The sequence below is a fragment of the Salmo salar genome, chromosome ssa12, assembly GCF_905237065.1.
Source record: "Salmo salar chromosome ssa12, Ssal_v3.1, whole genome shotgun sequence".
NCBI lineage: Eukaryota > Metazoa > Chordata > Actinopteri > Salmoniformes > Salmonidae > Salmo > Salmo salar.
In genome coordinates this window covers 84,423,214-84,440,878 of record NC_059453.1, presented here as the reverse complement: position 1 = coordinate 84,440,878, position 17,665 = coordinate 84,423,214, and the positions used below count along the sequence as shown (strand labels likewise).

At 39.7% G+C, this 17,665-nt stretch overlaps 1 protein-coding gene and 1 long non-coding RNA gene across 5 annotated transcripts in view; both read right to left on the bottom strand.

The window, feature by feature from the left end:
• The window catches only part of LOC106566000 (voltage-dependent calcium channel subunit alpha-2/delta-2), a 329,019-nt gene extending 311,983 nt beyond the window's left edge, over positions 1 to 17,036 (bottom strand). For 3 of the 4 annotated variants that reach the window (XM_045691870.1, XM_045691873.1, XM_045691872.1), the window contains exon 1: positions 16,648 to 17,036. In XM_045691870.1, coding sequence (XP_045547826.1) covers positions 16,648 to 16,763 — 116 coding nt within the window. In that variant the 5' untranslated portion in view covers positions 16,764 to 17,036. The remainder of the gene's footprint in view (positions 1 to 16,647) is intronic. The other variant, XM_045691871.1, reaches the window with a different exon arrangement.
• LOC106565983 (uncharacterized) lies at positions 5,543 to 7,722 on the bottom strand. The gene is made up of 3 exons (XR_001319776.2): positions 7,486 to 7,722; positions 6,777 to 6,908; positions 5,543 to 6,300 (listed from the first exon to the last, which is right to left on the bottom strand). It is a non-coding gene; the product is annotated as an uncharacterized lncRNA (long non-coding RNA).
• Positions 17,037 to 17,665: the final 629 nt, after the last annotated feature.

Sequence of the window (17,665 nt, the reverse complement as noted above, 5' to 3'; positions counted from 1 at the left end):
TGCTTTAATAAGTTAAGAAAAATCTGTGTTAAGTAAAAAATAGATAAGTAAAAAATAGAAAATAAAAGTAACAAACAAATAAACAGCAGCAGTAAAGTAGCAATAGCAAGGTTATATACAGATGATACTGGTACAGAGTCAATTTGCTGGGGCACAACGGTTAGTCGAGGTAATTGAGGTAATATGTACATGTAGGAGTTAAAGTGACTATGCATAGATAATAAACAGAGAGTAGCAGCAGCGTAAAAGAGGGTTTTAGGTAGCCCTTGACTAGGGTGGCTGGAGTCCTTGACACTGTGGCCATACCAGGCAGTGATGTAACCAGTCAGGATGCTCTCGATGGTGCAGCTGTAGAACCTATTGAGGATCTGAGGACCCGTGTCAAAACTTTTCAGTCTTCTAAAGGGGAATAGGCTTTGTCGTGCCCTCTTCACGACTGTCTTAGTGTTTGGATGATAGCATGATAGTTTGTTGGTAATGTGGACACCAAGGAACTTGAAGCTCTCAATCTGCTCCACTACAGCCCTGTCGATGAGAATGAGGGCATGCTCTGTCCTCCTTTTCCTTCAGTCCTCAATCATCTCCTTTGTGTTGATCACGTTGAGGGAGAGGTTGTTGTCCTGGCACCACACAGCCAGGTCTCTGACCTCCTCCCTATAGGCTGTCTCATCGTTGTCGGTGATCAGGCCTACCACTGTTGTGTCATCGGCAAACTTGATGATGGTGTTGGAGTCGTGCCTGGCCATGCAGTCATGAGTGAACAGGGAGTACAGAAGGGGAATAAGCACGCACCCCTGAGGAGCCCCCGTGTTGAGGATCAGCATGGCGAATGTGTTGTTACCTACCATTACCACCTGGGGGCGGCCCGTCAGGAAGTCCAGGATCCAGTTGCAGAGGGAGGTGTTTAGTCCCAGGGTCCTTAGCTTATTGATGAGCTTTGAGAGCACTATGGTGTTGAACGCTGAGCTGTAGTCAATGAATAGCATTCTCACATAGGTGTTCCTTTTGTCCAGATGGGAAAGGGCAGTGTTGAGTGCAATAGAGATTGCATCATCTGTGAATCTGTTGGGGCGGTATGCAAATTGGAGTGGGTCTAGGGTTTCTGGTATAATGGTGTTGATGTGAGCCATGACCAGCCTTTCAAAGCACTTCATGGCTACAGACGTGAGTGCTATGGGTCGGTAGTCATTTAGGCAGGTTGCCTTAGTGTTCTTGGGCACAGGGACTATGGTGGTCTGGGACAAGTTGAAAATGTCAGTGAAGACACTTGCCAGTTGGTCAGCGCATGCTCGGAGTACACGTCCTGGTAATCCGTCTGGCCCTGCGGCCTTGTGAATGTTGACCTCTTTATAGGTCTTATTCACATTGACTACGGCGTGATCACACAATCGTCCGGAACAGCTGATGCTCTCATGCATGTTTCAGTGTTACTTGCCTTGAAGCGAGCATAGAAGTAATTTAGCTCGTCTGGTAGGCTCGTGTCACTGGGCAGCTCGCGGCTGTGCTTCCATGTACAAATGTTAAGGAAATAGTAACTCTACAAACATGAAGCCCTTTCTTCGCTCATATTTGTATTGGGGCTTGCGAAGCAAGACTCTCCCCTTTAAATCTTCATCATACTTATTATTATTATTGGAACGCTATTCATCTTATACTATTTAAGCAATAAACGTCATTCAAACTTTCAGAAGAGTGTGCTTGTATACAACTTTTTGATATCTTTTATACTTTTTCAATTATTAAGCTTTTAGTCTGTTTTTTTTGTCCATCTTCATCCACTTGCATGGAATTCCCTCAACATTCTAAAGGTGCTATTGTGACATTATCACTTCCAACATTCCATTCACAGTAAATGCAACAACTTCAACAAAAAGTTAGAGGGTATGACATCTGGTATAACATCTTGTTAGTTAATTAGTAGTAAACATAATTCCACTTTGCCATAATGAGGTATTGTGTGTAGACCAGCTACACAAAATCTCTATTTAATCTATTTTAAATTCAGGCTGTGACACAACAAAATGTGGAAAAAGACAAGAAGTGTGAATACTTTATTATTATTATTTTTTTAATTAAGGGGTAGATCAGCTTTAATTTCACAGATAGATTGTGACTTCTATCAATGTAATTGCCTCATTTCCAATCCCCCATATATATATTATTTTTTAAATATATACATAAAATATATTTTTATATTTTTCATTTATTAGTAAACTAATGGACAACAAAACGTAGGCTTCTACTTCCAGCTTATACATACTATATAAAGTTCACGGGCACAGTATCTTTTACAATAGTTATCTTTTGATGGTTTTTAGTCCCATCCTTCAGCTCCACTCAACCCCTCCCATCTTTCTCTGAACACCATCCAGTTTTTATTTATATTTACCATACATTTTTCAACTGTGCTGTGATGTTTCACAAAAGTTCTGAACCTTTCTATTCTCATAGATTCTACATATTATAAATTAAATTGTGAATACTTTCTGAAGGCACTGTAAAATAAATACTTAAATGTGCATACATTAGCATACAGTATAATACCCATCAACAATAACTGCAACTCTTGAACTGTTCAAGCTAGAGACAACAAACCAACTTTCACATGTTCAAGTTATCCTATCATATGAACCAATCAATCAATCAAACAATATTTTCATCGACCTACATGTTCAACTATAACTATTCACCATTAATTAATACTGTAGACACTACCACTACTATAACTTATTTCAAAACCATACATACTTTAAAACAAGCTAGCAAGCACATCACATTTTCTTCAGGAAATGTACTTTTCAGCAATCACTGTTAGCCTAAAGAGTTTTTTAAATTAGATAGACCTATCAGTAGGTCTACATACGAACCTATTCTATATAGTTCTTCAACTACCAAAAAAATACCTCGAAAGAGCTTTCATCACTAGTGTCACGACTTCCGCTGAAGTCGGTCCCTGTCCTTGTTCGGGCGGTGTTCGGAGGTCGACGTCACCGGCCTTCTAGCCATCGCCGATCCACTTTTCATTTTCCATTTGTTTTGTCTTTGTCTTACACACCTGTTTTCAATCCCCCAATTACCTGTTCATTATTTAACCCTGGGTTCCCCCATGTTTGTTTGTGAGTGATTATTTCTATGCAGGTAGGTCCGTTATTGTGGGCTCTGTTTTTGTATTACATTTATTATATGTTGAGTAAAATACGTTTATTTACTCTAATCTGCAGTCCTGCGCCTGACTCCTATACACCAGCTACACATAGACCTCCTGACAACTAGATGCACCATCATATTTCTCTCTCCAAATAATAGCCAAAAATATTCTAATCATTACATCATCATTCAACTAAAATCAAACTTAATTTACACTGAAGGTTTTACAAAATAAAATTGTGCATCTATTATTCTGCATTGCTTTGCTTTCCTAAAAGTGTTGTCCACATGATCCTGCCTTTTATTCCCATCTTCTGACAGAACATCACTTTGTCCTGTCTTTATTCTTTCAGTTTTCACACGCAACAACTGTAGTTTAAACATTTTGTGATTTGATTGTACCACAAACCAAAGTAATAAGGTTTATATAGTAGTCTATCAAAGTAATCAGACCAATTATTATAGTAAATTTAACTTTGACTATATGTAACTGCTTTGCTTTATTTAGTAAAGTAAAACTGTCAACTTCTTACACTACCACAAAAAAACGTTTAAAGATCTAAAGCAAGCCCCACATCTTTACTTCATGTAAAGTTACCATCTAGTTTGTGCTTGTGTTTTGACGAGACAGCAGCAGCTGGCTCTGAGCCACGCAGCCTTTCAGTTCAGACACGCTGTCATTTGCTCTCTGGATAACAGCGCCTGCTAAATGACTCAAATGTAGATGTAATTTGTCTCTTAATAATATGACAAAAATAAATGTCAGTGTTAAAAGATTCTTATGAAAGACAAGAAAAGACAGATCTATTAAAGGTAAACTTCACCGCTTGACACTTTGGGGTGTTTTTCCAGTCTCCCTACATAATTCTGATTGAGAGGGTGTTTCAGACATAATTATGCACTGTAGCTGTCTTTTTTTATTTTCGCGCTGGGAGAGTTCAACCAATGACATCATTGGTTGATTGAGCCTACAGCCTGATCGAAAACAAAAATGGAGTCATGTTTTGTAGCAATTATTGTGGCCTTTGTGTTTCGCCGATTGCACGATCACGCTATCAGGGAGTAGATATGGTTGTCCTTCTTCAATAGAGCCATTAGACTTCTCCCAATGATGTTGCAGCATATCTAGGTTGACTCATTTTCCCTGGCTTTGTAAAGACTACAGCCTGACGGGAGCCCTACTTCCTTGCTCCCAACCTCGAAGGCAGGCTTTTCAAAATGGGGGTGGTACCAGTTTACAGTTTCATTGGAGCTATGTTACCATGCACTGTCGATCCGAGATTGCTAAATAATTAGCAACAATGGCTGCTTCTGATGATTCCTCTTTCCAAGAAGAGCTGGATGATGAAACATTTTTTTATGTTCTTTTACATAGGAACACACAGCCCTATTTATTTGTGCCGGAATAAACTGAAGAGGAGTTGTGAGACCAGCAAGCAGCGGTGGCAGCCTAGACCAGCTGGAACAGGACTCAGGAGGGCAAATGACAAAAAAGTAAGTTGTTTTGCTGTCGGTAGCTGTCAATATAACCTATCTTTTTACACAAGGCAGTGTTTTTCAGTAAAGTACAATTTCATCGACTCGGCCATAACGAGGCTTGCTAGTACCTCTACAAGTCAAGCTAGCCAAATTTAGCTAGCTAGCTAGCTAGCTGTGTTTGCTATACCTAAAATATACCGTAGTACAATGTAATAGCTAGTTAGCTAACTAGTCTACAGTAGCTAGCCTCAGTGCCTCTCATTAGGATCAGAACTGGATACATGTTTTAATGATGTTGACGGAGAGTAATGGAATTACTTTGGCTTAATGACCCATATTCGTCTTGAAGTAACTATAACTGTGTGTTGTAACTAGCTAGTTAATGTGTGTTTGTGGGATGTCTCATATTCTACACCATGCTGCTACTGTAGGAATACAGACAGTACACAACGATTGGCAATGAACAAATAAGTTGATGACTCAAGGGATGTGAAAGGTCCCATAACAACAATCTCCCCTTGTATCAAAGTGACACCGAACACCTCACGGCACCCACCAAACATACCATATTATGTAAGTATTCCCTTTGTAGAACTGTAGTATTTATTATAAGCGTAAGTAGTATATTTTTCTTCTACTGTATATATGTCATACATTGCCATAACTGTTCCTGTGTACTGCTGTGTAAACTCACCGCGGTCTCCTGAGCAAATAACTTGGTCTTGAATACAAGTCATGTCTACTTATTTGCTACATTTACAGACTAATCTACTGTTTATTTGAAACATGTTTACTTTGCCAACAAATGTAAGTTTAAATGATAAACCAACTCCCCGCATCATTTGTTTTAGCAGTAAGATTGAAGCTAGTTTATCGAAATACATTTCAGAATTATCACAATGAATTGATCAAGAAGTTGAAGTCAACACTTTATTGGTTTTTGATGCAGCTGGAATCATTAGGCACTTGTCAGTACACTTGTAAAAAAAAATATATATATAAAAACACCATTATATACATATGTACAACAGCTAGAAATATCTTGGCCCAATATTGGACTAAAGGAGCCTATCGTTACTCCGTAGTCCAGGGACCTTACATTTCCGTTTAAAGGGTGAATTGGCTCTGGTAGACAAAACAGTGCAAATGTGTAAATGTGAATCGCTTCTCAACTGCGATACGGTTCAAGAAACATAAATCCCTCTACCTTCATATCACATCAAAATCATTTCACAAATGCAAAATTCACACTTACTGTAGACTGTTTTAACACAGTTACAACCAACAGTATTTTTCAGTGACAACACGTTTGTGACATCTGTCTTCCGTTTACACACAGGTGTTCGGAGACACAGATAGCTAATTAGTCCACTCGGTCTTCTGTTTTCCGTAAACAAGCGCTGTAACATGTAAATATGGCCATGTGGAAACCCTAAACCTATCTATACCACAACGTAGTTGCGCACATTCTTATACTACAACATCAGTCTAACTGAATATGGATGTTGTGTTGGTTGAATGTTCCAGGCAGGTTCCAGAATGTTCTTCAGCTCGTGAACATCGTCTTGTGTTGGGTAATAGCAGCAGGTTTAACAGGCTTTGGCACTGTGGCAATGTTCTTCACCACCAACTGCTTCGACATCTTGCAGAAGATTTGTATGTACTGCAAGTCTCCTGGAAAGACATGAAGACTGACCATGAGGATGTGTAAAACATGAAGACTGATCATGAGGACGTGTAACCATACAATAAACCATGTTTATCTGTTAACAGAAAAGGGTACACTAGACTGGTATATGTTTTGTTACACTCAAAGTCAAAAATAGGGCATTGAGATGAGCTGTTAGCAAAGATGATAAAAGTTTAAGGGGGGCTTGACTTGTAGACAGTCTAGTTGTGTATAGTTGTGTATGAGCACCTACAGTTGTGCTGTTGAGCAGACAAGCACTACCAACAGTTTAGTCTGTAGGACACACGGTAGTCAGTGATTAGCCAACATTTTATTATTGTGTCCCCATCAATACACACTCAAGGAACTATATCCAGCCACCCCCTTCATGTCAATAGATCATGCATACTGACCTTCACACACAATACCACCCCCAAATGACACCAGTCCATCACCCACAGCATCCCCTCTTTACTAATACCTCCTTTTCTCCAGTTTAGACTTCAAGCCATGAATGAAGAATCAACTAAGCCTCCATAAATCAGAAACGAAGGAGCTCATTGCCTTCTTGAATCATGCAGAAACAGGCAGCGTGGAGGTCTCGGCATGAATTCTGTTGGAAAGGGGAGACATTGTGCTTTACAATGGTTTTGGGTTACAGTTGATCTGGAAGTATTACGTTTTTTGGGGCGCTAAAATAAGGTGAATTGTACGGACCAAGGCGATGTACAAAAGTGAGTGAGTTTACGTTAGCTAGCTTACTTGAAAACACACCAACTATGATAACAAGACATGGACCACGTTCATGCCTACCTCCAGTATATTTATTTGCTCATCATTGAGTCATGGAAATATTTTGTAGATTGTAGTAAAATGTTAGAAGGTGACGTATCCTAGTTCCTGGTGACGAGCTTGATGTTGATGCCGCTGCAGATGTTGATGGGATCAAACTCTAAAACGTTAGCATCTGTGGTATTTAGTTAGCTAGCTTGGTCGAGGAACCAAATGTTAGCTTGTAAAGTTGCAAATCACATCACCATATAGCAGCTGGCTAATTACATTGATATGCTTTGGAATGCCAAGGCAGCGTATTATGAAAGCTAGCTAGCTTTATGTTGGTTTAGAAAAACAAATGTAGTTCGCTAGCTTGCTAACTAACTAGTTGGCTAATGTACCTCAGCTTGACTTACTTTCTGCTGCGCTGATGTTGGCTGATCAGAATCCTTCCTCTTTGAAGTGAAGGGGAAAATCGATGGAATAGCATCACTTTTCAACTTTCGACGACATGACAACCCCATTTGTTAAGACTTCAGTTCGGTTTTGAAATCCTCTGGCTGAAAGTGCTGGCTACAAACACACGTTTTGATATTTCTCACATCAATTGCATACACCTCCAGAGGGCGGTCCTCCACATCCTGAAATCGTTATGAATTCTGGATAATGTAGTTTGCTTACGACCAGGAAATGTAGCTGGCCGTTTCTCCCGGTGAGATGCAGAAATGCTTGTATTTGAGTGTATTGAAAATTCTACATTTTTATAACACATATGATATGTTAATAACATATCAATGGACATACCATACCGTTCAAAAGTTTGGGGTCACTTAGAAATGTCCTTGTTTTTGAAAGAAAAGCACAAAAAAATTCTATTAAAATAACATCAAATTGATCAGAAATACAGTGTAGACATTGTTAATGTTGTAAATGACTATTGTAGCTGGAAACGGCTGATTTTTTATGGAATATCTACATAGGCGTACAGAGGCCCATTATCAGCAACCATCACTCCTGTGTTCCAACGGCACGTTGTGTTAGCTAATCCAAGTTTATCATTTTTAAAGGCTAATTGATCATTAGAAAACCCTTTTGCTGCAATTATGTTAGCACAGCTGAAAACTGTTCTTCTGATTAAAGAAGCAATAAAACTGGCCTTCTTTAGACTAGTTGAGTATCTGGAGCATCAGCATTTGTGGGTTCGATTACAGGCTCAAAATGGCTAGAAACAAATACCTTTCTTCTAAAACTTGTCAGTCTACTCTTGTTCTGAGAAATGAAGGCTATTCCATGCGAGAAATTGCCAAGAAACTGAAGATCTCGTACAACGCTGTGTACTACTCCCTTCACAGAACAGCGCAAACTGTCTCTAAACAGAATAGAAAGAGGAGTGGCAGGTCCCGGTGCACAACTCAGCAAGAGGACAAGAACATTAGTGTCTAGGTTGAGAAACATACACCTTACAAGTCCTCAACTGGCAGCTTCATTAAATAGTACCTGCAAAACACCAGTCTCAACGTCAACAGTGAAGAGGCGACTCCGGGATGCTAGACTTCTAGGCAGAGTTGCATTGAAAAAGCCATATCTCAGACTGGCCAATAAAAACAAAAGATTAAGATGGGCAAGAGCACAGACACCGGACAGAGTCGCCTCCTCACTGTTGACGTTGAGACTGTTGTTTTGCGGGTACTATTTAATGAAGCTGCCAGTTGAGGACTTGTGAGGTGTCTGTTTCTCAAACTAGACACTCTAATGTACTTCTCAGAACAAGAATAGACTGACGAGTTTCAGAAGAAAGGTATTTGTTTCTAGCCATTTTGAGCCTGTAATCGAACCCACAAATGCTGATGCTCCAGATACTCAACTAGTCTAAAGAAGGCCAGTTTTATTGCTTCTTTAATCAGGACAACAGTTTTCAGCTGTGGTGACATAATTGCAAAAGGGTTTTCTGATGATCAATTAGCCTTTTAAAATGATAAACCTGGATTAGCTAACACAAGGTGCCATTGGAACACAGGAGTGATGGTTGCTTATTATGGTCCTCTATATGCCTATGTAGATATTCCATAAAAAAATCGGCCATTTCCAGCTACAACAGTCATTTACAGTATTAACAATGTCTACACCGTATTTCTGATCAATATGATGTTATTTTAATGGACAAAAAATGCGGTTCTCTTTCAAAAACATGGACATTTCTAAGTGACACCAAACTTTTGAACTGTAGTGTACATATCTACGTCAATGGCCTCCCGAGTGGTGTGGTGGTCTAAGGCAATGCATCGCAGTGCTAGCTGTGCCACTAGAGATCCTGGTTCGAGTCCAGGCTCTGACATTTCTAAGTGACCCCAAACCTTTGAACAGTGGTGTATTTAGTGAAATACAGCAGTGGTGAAATGTCCCTTTAAGCAATACCAGTCTGCCAAGAAGTGACAGTGAGACCTGGAAGCACTGAGAATAGTTAATGGTACATCATATCTTTAACAAGGTCCGCTGATAGGAATCAAATAATACATAGTCCTCTGTGAGTGTAGAGCAAGCACATGTTCAAATGTTACTAAGATATAGACTTGTGTATTGACTGTGTTTATAATGGGGATAGGATATAGAGTACAAGAGAAGGAAAGAGAGAGGCCTCTAACAGGATTGCGCAAGGCAGGATTTCTGAAGAAAGCTCGCTGACTATGAAAAGCTCACCGGTAGCAATGAAGTGAAAACAGACCACACTGGAGCAGAATGAACTGATGCTGACAGCTACAGATGTAGGATCTTAATTCGAAACACTCTTTTGTTGCTGTTTTGGTGCTGAGAAGTATTTCGGTCTGTAATAAAGCCATTTTGAGGAGAAAAACTAATTCTGATTGGCTGGGCCTGGCTCCTCAGTGGGTGGGCCTATGCCCTCTCAGGCCCCCCGATGGCTGCACCCCGGCCCAGTCATGAGAAAGCCATAGATTAGGGCCTAAGGAATTTATTTCAATTGACTGATTTCATTATATGAACTGTAACTCAGTAAAATCTTTGAAATTGTTGCATTTTACGTTTATATTTTTGTTCAGTATACATAAATGAACTGAAAACCCACACTAACACAAGATTATATTAGCAGTATTGCACTTCTCATGTAGCCTACTTCTGGACAGCTAATAGCCTAACCTCTGATCAAATAACATTATGGACTAAACGTTCAAATCCTGTTACTGCAGGATTATTTTGCTGTGACAATATAGGTCAAATTAAGATTTTACATCTGTAGTGACAATGCTTCTGTCCCCAAGCTAAACACTCCTTACACAACTTGACTAGTGTACAGTACAGTCACCTATACACAATCACACATACTGTAGACAGACACAACTCAATTGTATACATACTAATCTAAAACACACTCACACAAACTCACTCACTCACACACACACACACACACACACACACACACACACACACACACACACACACACACACACACACACACAAACAAGCACACACTCACAAACAGGCCTTCGTTGCGGAAGACAGCAGCCCCCTTCCTATTATAGAGGGTCCCTGCCCTTCTGCTCTCTGTCCCTCGCTCAAATCAATTCTGTTAAATTCATTAGCATTTCATCAGCATCAATGAAATCTACAGGAAAAAAACAACTAATGGGGACAATTGTTCCTTATTACACACATTTAATAACAAATAAATCGCGACCTCTACATTACTAAAGTAGTAATTACAGTGCCTTCAGAAAGTTTTCAACCCCCTGACTTTTTCCACATTTTGTTTTGTTACAGCCTGAATTAAATATAGATCAAATTTACATTTTGTCACTAATTACTAATTACACTTTGGATGGTGAATCGCAGTGGCGGTTGGTGCCGTTTAAGATGAGGGAGGACGATATTGTTTTTAATGAGCATGGCCTTATATCTATTAGCTACAGCATATTGGATGACTGTCATTCATATTCAATTCACCCATCTCAATGTAACATCAATAGGTTTAGGCTACTACATGATACTAACATTTTCCCTATACCCATCATGAGGTTACTACAACAAACTAGCTTTCTCTGGTCGAGAGAAATTTGAGTAATCAAGGTGACAGTCATTGACACATTCAATACCGCCTTGCACACTCTTGCCTGCATCTAGCTGATCTAGGGTGTAATCAGTAGTCTAACAGTTGCAAACGAGAATTTCTATTGGACAAATTCAGGTATGTTTATCCCCATTTCGTTCAGTTTGCTTCTGTTTTAAGAAACATTTTTCAACAGAATTGGCGGAATGAATACACCCCTGATTACACGCAAACACAGTTCACTTTCATAGCAGCCACATACAAACAGCATGATCCCTTTGATTGCGGTATAATTCCTTCTCACATCTACGTGATCTCCTCCTTTCACCTTTTCCCTACGGTTGTGGACTTCAGTGCACAACATATCAGCTCTGTGACCAGGCGAACAAACCTTTCCAAGCCAAACCTTTATCTCATACTCGCTAACCACTACACACAGCCTACATCGTTGACAGCATATTAACGCCATAGTCAACATAGCTACAAGAACTAACCCGTTAGTAAACACACTACAATCATGCAGTACAGTCAGCAGCAAGCAATTTAGCAGTTACATCGGCGTGCCCCGGTGACAATAAATTAATAAAACCAAAAGATGACCTTGACTTGGAAGAGTTCCAGTGTTGGATAGCCATAGCCAGCTAGCTAACATAGCATCCATCTCTGTTTCAGCCTGGTGTTTGAGTAGACTATACTAGCTAGCTGCATTCGCTAGCTAAGTAAGTGAAAGTGGAAAAAAAATACAACAATCTATGGCTAGCGCTCGCTGTCTTGTTAATTTTTTAAGAAATGTATTTGTTCAAAACTGTTCAACTATTGTCTTTCTCTCTCTTTCAGTCAACTACTCACCACATTTTATGCACTGCAGTGCTAGCTAGCTGTAGCTTATGCATTCAGTACTAGATTAGTTATATGATCCTTTGATTGGGTGGACAACTTGTCAGTTCATGCTGCAAGAGCTCTGATAGGTTGGAGGACGTCCTCTGGAAGTTGTCAAAATTATTGTGTAAGTCTATGGAAGGGGGTGAGAACCACGAGCCTCCTAGGTTTTGTATTGAAGTCAGTGTACCCAGAGGAGGACGGAAACTAACTGTCCTCTGGCTACACCATGATGCTACCCTACAGAGTGCTGTTGAGGCTACTGTAGACCTTCATTGCAAAACAGTTTGTTTAAATCAATTATTTGGTGATGTGAATATTTAGAATAGTTTTATCTAAAAATAATAACTTTTTTAATGTTTCATTATTTTTATTTTTATTAAATTCCCTGAGGAGAATGGTCCTTCCCTTCCTCCTCTGAGGAGCCTCCACTGGTGTATCAATACACCCAGTCAATACAAAGATACAAGTGTCCTTCCTAACTCTGTTGCCTGGAGAAGAAAGAAACCGCTCAGGGATTTGACCATGAGGCCAATGGGGACTATAAAACAGTTACAGAGTTGAATTACTGTGATAGGAGAAAAGTGAGGTAGGATCAGCAACATTGTAGTTACTCCACAATACTAAACTAAATAACAGAATGACAAAATATTCCAAAACATGCATCCTGTTTGCAATAAAACTGCAAAAAATGTGGCAAAGAAATTAACTTTATGTCCTGAATACAAAGTGTTATGTTTTTGGGCAAATCCAACACAACACATCATTGAGTACCACACTTCATATTTTCAAACATGGTGGTGGCTGGATTATGTTTTTATAAAAATAAACGGAATAGAGCTAAGCACAGGCAAAATCCTAGAGGAATACCTGGTTCTGTCTGCTTTCCAACAGACACTGAAAGATAAATTCACCTTTCAGCTGGAAAATAACCTAAAACACAAGGCCAAATATACACTGGAGTTGCTTACCAAGACAACATTGCATGTTCCTGAGTTCCTGAGTGGCAAATATTGTACAATCCAGGTGTGCAAAGATCTTTCAGACTTACCCAGAAAGACCCGGAAAGGTTTCTTGTAGGGTTAGGGTTTTGAATAGATATTGAAAAAGTGTGTGACCTTTTGCGATTGAATGAACAACACCTGTCTGTAAATATTATTAATCTACAAACATATCAACTACAATATATTTCAAATATATCAACCTTTAAAACTACCACAGACCTTCATTCTGAGATATGAAAAACAAAATGGGTGTGAACTATCCCTTTAAACTGTAAAGATTGCTGGATTGACCTATGGACTCTCAACAAGTGACCTTAGAAGGTAAGCTCATAGGCTGATGTATCTTATGTTCAAACCAAGCCAATGATGACCTTAATTTGGGCTGTAGGATATTAAATCCAAAAGCACATTAAATACAACTTTTTGTATGAACCTATAATAATTCATTAGGCTACATAATATGGGCATGAATAGGCCTAAAAGTAGGCCTACAAATCCATCAAATATCGTTCAGCGAGTTTGGGACATTTATTGGGCCTATCATCCAAGACTGTCTCAGGATGAAAATGAAACGTGTTTAAATATCAGCCCTATAGCTCTTCGGTCAGACGCCATCACCACGTTTCGGCGATGGATCTCTAAACGCAAGTCATTTCTAGTGAAGTGAAGCATTGAACAAATCTTTCATAATTGAAGTTGACTATTTTCATAGCTATGTTTATGTTTGTGAAATGACCTATACTTTTATGCACAATATTGCAAGATAAAGTATACCTCATTTACCTAGAGATGATTGTGTAAGATCCAGTCCACCTCCAATGACTGTAAGGAGTTTTCTCCAACATTATTTGTTACAACAAATGGACTGTACTGTAATTTTAGAGAATTGGACAATATTGTTCGGCACACACACAAACATACACACACACACACTGTGATACACACACTGTGATACACACACTGGCGATACACACACACACACACACACACACACTGTTATACACACACTGGCGATACACACACTGTGATACACAGACTGTGATACACACACTGGCGATACACACACACACTGTGATACACACACTGGCGACAACACCAGGGTGTCACCCATTCCTCTGGATTGCCTTTATTCAATGTCACGTTGTACCTTTTTCTCTTCATTGAGTGTTGGCACTATTTTAGTCCAGTTTACATCATTTTTGTGAGTTACTGACATTCTTAATGGTCTCAAATAATAACTTAGTTTCTTATCCAAACAACTAGGGGCCTATTCTTATGTAGCCTAACCCTATAAGAGTTGACTCAGTCCAGAAATAAATGTAACCTATACCTACAGTTTAGAAATTAGGCTATCATGTCAATAACAATATTATAAGGCGTCACACTCCTTATTAGCCTATAGCCTAAATACAAGATAATAATGATTAGTAGGATACATGTTTACATTTATTTTGGCTGGAGTAGCCTACAACAGTTATATCTACAATATCTTGACACACATTTGTCTCTGTGAGAATCGCCATCATAAATCCTGCAATGGCCCACTACACACTGAGCTAGCTGCTACAAATACAGCTTCCGAGGCAGGACCTGATAGCCTATAGATAACAACTGCCAATTTACACAGTCTATGTATGACACAGGCTACTAATACCCCACTAAGAGGGGTGCAGCATCAGTTTGAATTACACAGGTTTTTATTAGGCTATCAGAAGTATGTCATCATGTGCGTAATTGTGTAGCCGCACAGACTGCATAGTATTGTACTATTTTACAAACCATGCATTGGAAGGGAATAAATAGATTTGAAATTATTGAATAGTCTATAAAACTTGCAGATGCACCCGATGAGGCAACGCATGAGGAAAGTTCCCGAATCCATCTTTATTAAAATCGGATACATCATATTGATCCCGATTTACAGAACGGGTGGGACTAATCCTGAATGCTGATTTGTAAAAAATTAAAAAAATAAAAACGCATTCCAGCCGGTATCTGTTCCACGAGTTACCACCGGCTAAATCTGTGACCTTAAAATGCCTATTTACTCTGTTCCGTCTGACTGCACAATCCACTGTCTCTCACAACCCCAATGATCAGGCAGCACAAGTCACATAGTCTGCACACATGCTATATTTTTATATCAAATAAAGACATTCTGAAAGCGATATTATGAATGTTTATATAATCTAAAATGACATAAACAGCTGAATAACCGTTGTATTTGGATTTGCAGATTCATTTATCCTAATCCATGGGAAAGAATCGGAAACAACGCCAAAAGCTTCTCAGTTTAGAGAGAGCGGGGGGATTCGGACTCGAAGCATTAGCTCGGCTATACAATACTGTTGCATGTTTTTTTTAATCCCTGAAGAAACAAGGAAAGCAACAGTAAGACTCCAGTCAGACCATCTTCCCTGACACAAGAAATGCAGAAAAAACTAGGCTACACATTGATTGAAAAACAAAATTTTTAAAAGAAATATAGGCTACTGCAATAAATGTCCATTTTATATAGCATTTTATTATGTTTCAAAAGTTGTGAATAACGGGCCCAATAATGCTTATTAAAACGCCTGGAGACCTATTTACTTATAAATATTGTGCAGTCTATTCTCGTTCAGACAGTATCATAAAACACTGTCAATTAATACATGTTTTGTTTTGTTTATACAATTTGAATAAATATTATGAAGCTGAAACTTGACGGACACGAAGGTGAATAGTTTATATCGAACACACTACAATGGAAAGATTACTCCGAAACCATTCTAAAGAATAGGCACGTGCCTTAGCTTATTTTTATCATATATGTCCAATCTATTTGGGTCGAGGAGAGAAATATATACAAACCTATATATTCGGACAATTCAATTGAAGAGTTCGTTCTCCTTCACACCAACCTGGTGACAGGCGGGTGAATGCCACAGCACAACGGGAGGGCTAGATTTGGACATCCTCCCGAGCACTTTTCTTCCCTACCTGAGTTGTGCCAGAGGGGCATGGACTTTTGCTGCTTTAAATTGACTGAATAGGCCTACCGGTAATTAAAAATTGCAATAATGTCACCAGGATTGCTTGATAATTAGGCTACTTTGATTGTGAGTTTTAAAGGATTAGCATTGTGACTTGGTATAGATCGAAGCAGCTATCACCCATGCGCCGGCAGAATGCATTTTCTAACATTGTAGCATGTTTGCCTATCCGTTATGAACACAGAAGACAAAACAAAATAGGTGACCTGTATTGAGCGGAAATCGTATCCCAAGCCATGATTAATAATTTAATGCCCATGCTATTACGGCGAGCACCTGTGCCCCATTAGTAGCCTATGATGCATCTATCCATGAACGCAACATCCCATAGCCTAATCAACAATATATGCAAGGGCAGAAGCGGTAGACCCTCATATTATATGGCTAGATTGTCATTGCTCGAATAATATTCTTGCAAGCGGATATATCTATAACATAGCTCACGCATGGTTCAGAGACGGAAACTGCGTTTCTGTTTCAACATCAGAGACAGCATCGCGCGATTATCGCACCTAGTAAACAGCGTTGTTTGGGCTACCTGTCCCAGTTCTGCGCTCTCCGCAGTATCCCTGTTTCTTTCGCACCCCAAATGGTACTTACGTGTAGTGTTGGGGGAAGCGGAGGCTCCCCGTTGCCGGCGAAGATAAGCTAATGATGAGGATAGTTTGGATTGAGAACAGACAGAATATACCGTAGGACTGAGCGCAGATCGCCATTTTCCATTAAATATTCAAGAAACTGGCATAAATAGAATAGGGTCGTGATAATAGTCTCTTAGAGCGGAGCTAATAATAAACGCTGAGCTCCGAAAGTGTGTCAGTTGATGGCGAGGCTCCTCAAGACCTTGCGCTGTGAAATCTCAATCTGAAACGTACAGAGGACTGGCAGCTCAAGACCGCGGATTCGAAGACTCACAGATGCATTGACGCTGCTGCCACCGCTGGTGCTGCTGTGCCTTTGCGCACTCGCTCTCCTCCCTCCCTCCCTCTCCCTTGCACATTTGCTCCCCTCGCTCCCTCTCCAACGGAACGCGTGAACACAAGACGACACATTCGCTCCAATATTCCTACGCGACAGACGGGGGCGCGCGTGCAGTCCATATCACTGTCCTGTTTTCCATGCTTTCTCATCTCCTCCTTGGTTCCCACGCTGAAAGACTGGGGAAACTCAACGATTAGGAGCACAAATTAAGGCTTTATTTAGGTAATTACAGACATGACTAGAGGGGGAATAAATTAACTAGAGTGTAAGCATTCTGCATCACTAAAGTTCCTTAGGGCTTCTCTCAGACCAAATTAGTTCTAGTAACTTACAAGGAGTTTGACCCAACATAATATAAACAATATGGCAGGAAGAGGCATAATGTATTCTGTACCTCTGTTTTCTCTGTGTCACCTGTTTAAATTGGTCTCCAAAAGGTTGATTTGCTGCAGTCAGATTCTAAACAGACACCCTCAACAACCCCAAATATTTATTAACATGTGTCCCCTTGTGTCCTAACACATATAACACAAAATGATACCCATGATTACTGACCCAGTAAAAATACAAGGCCATAGAAACAGGGCTCCTGAGCGGTGCAGTGGTCTAAGACACTGCATCTCAGTGCAAGAGGTGT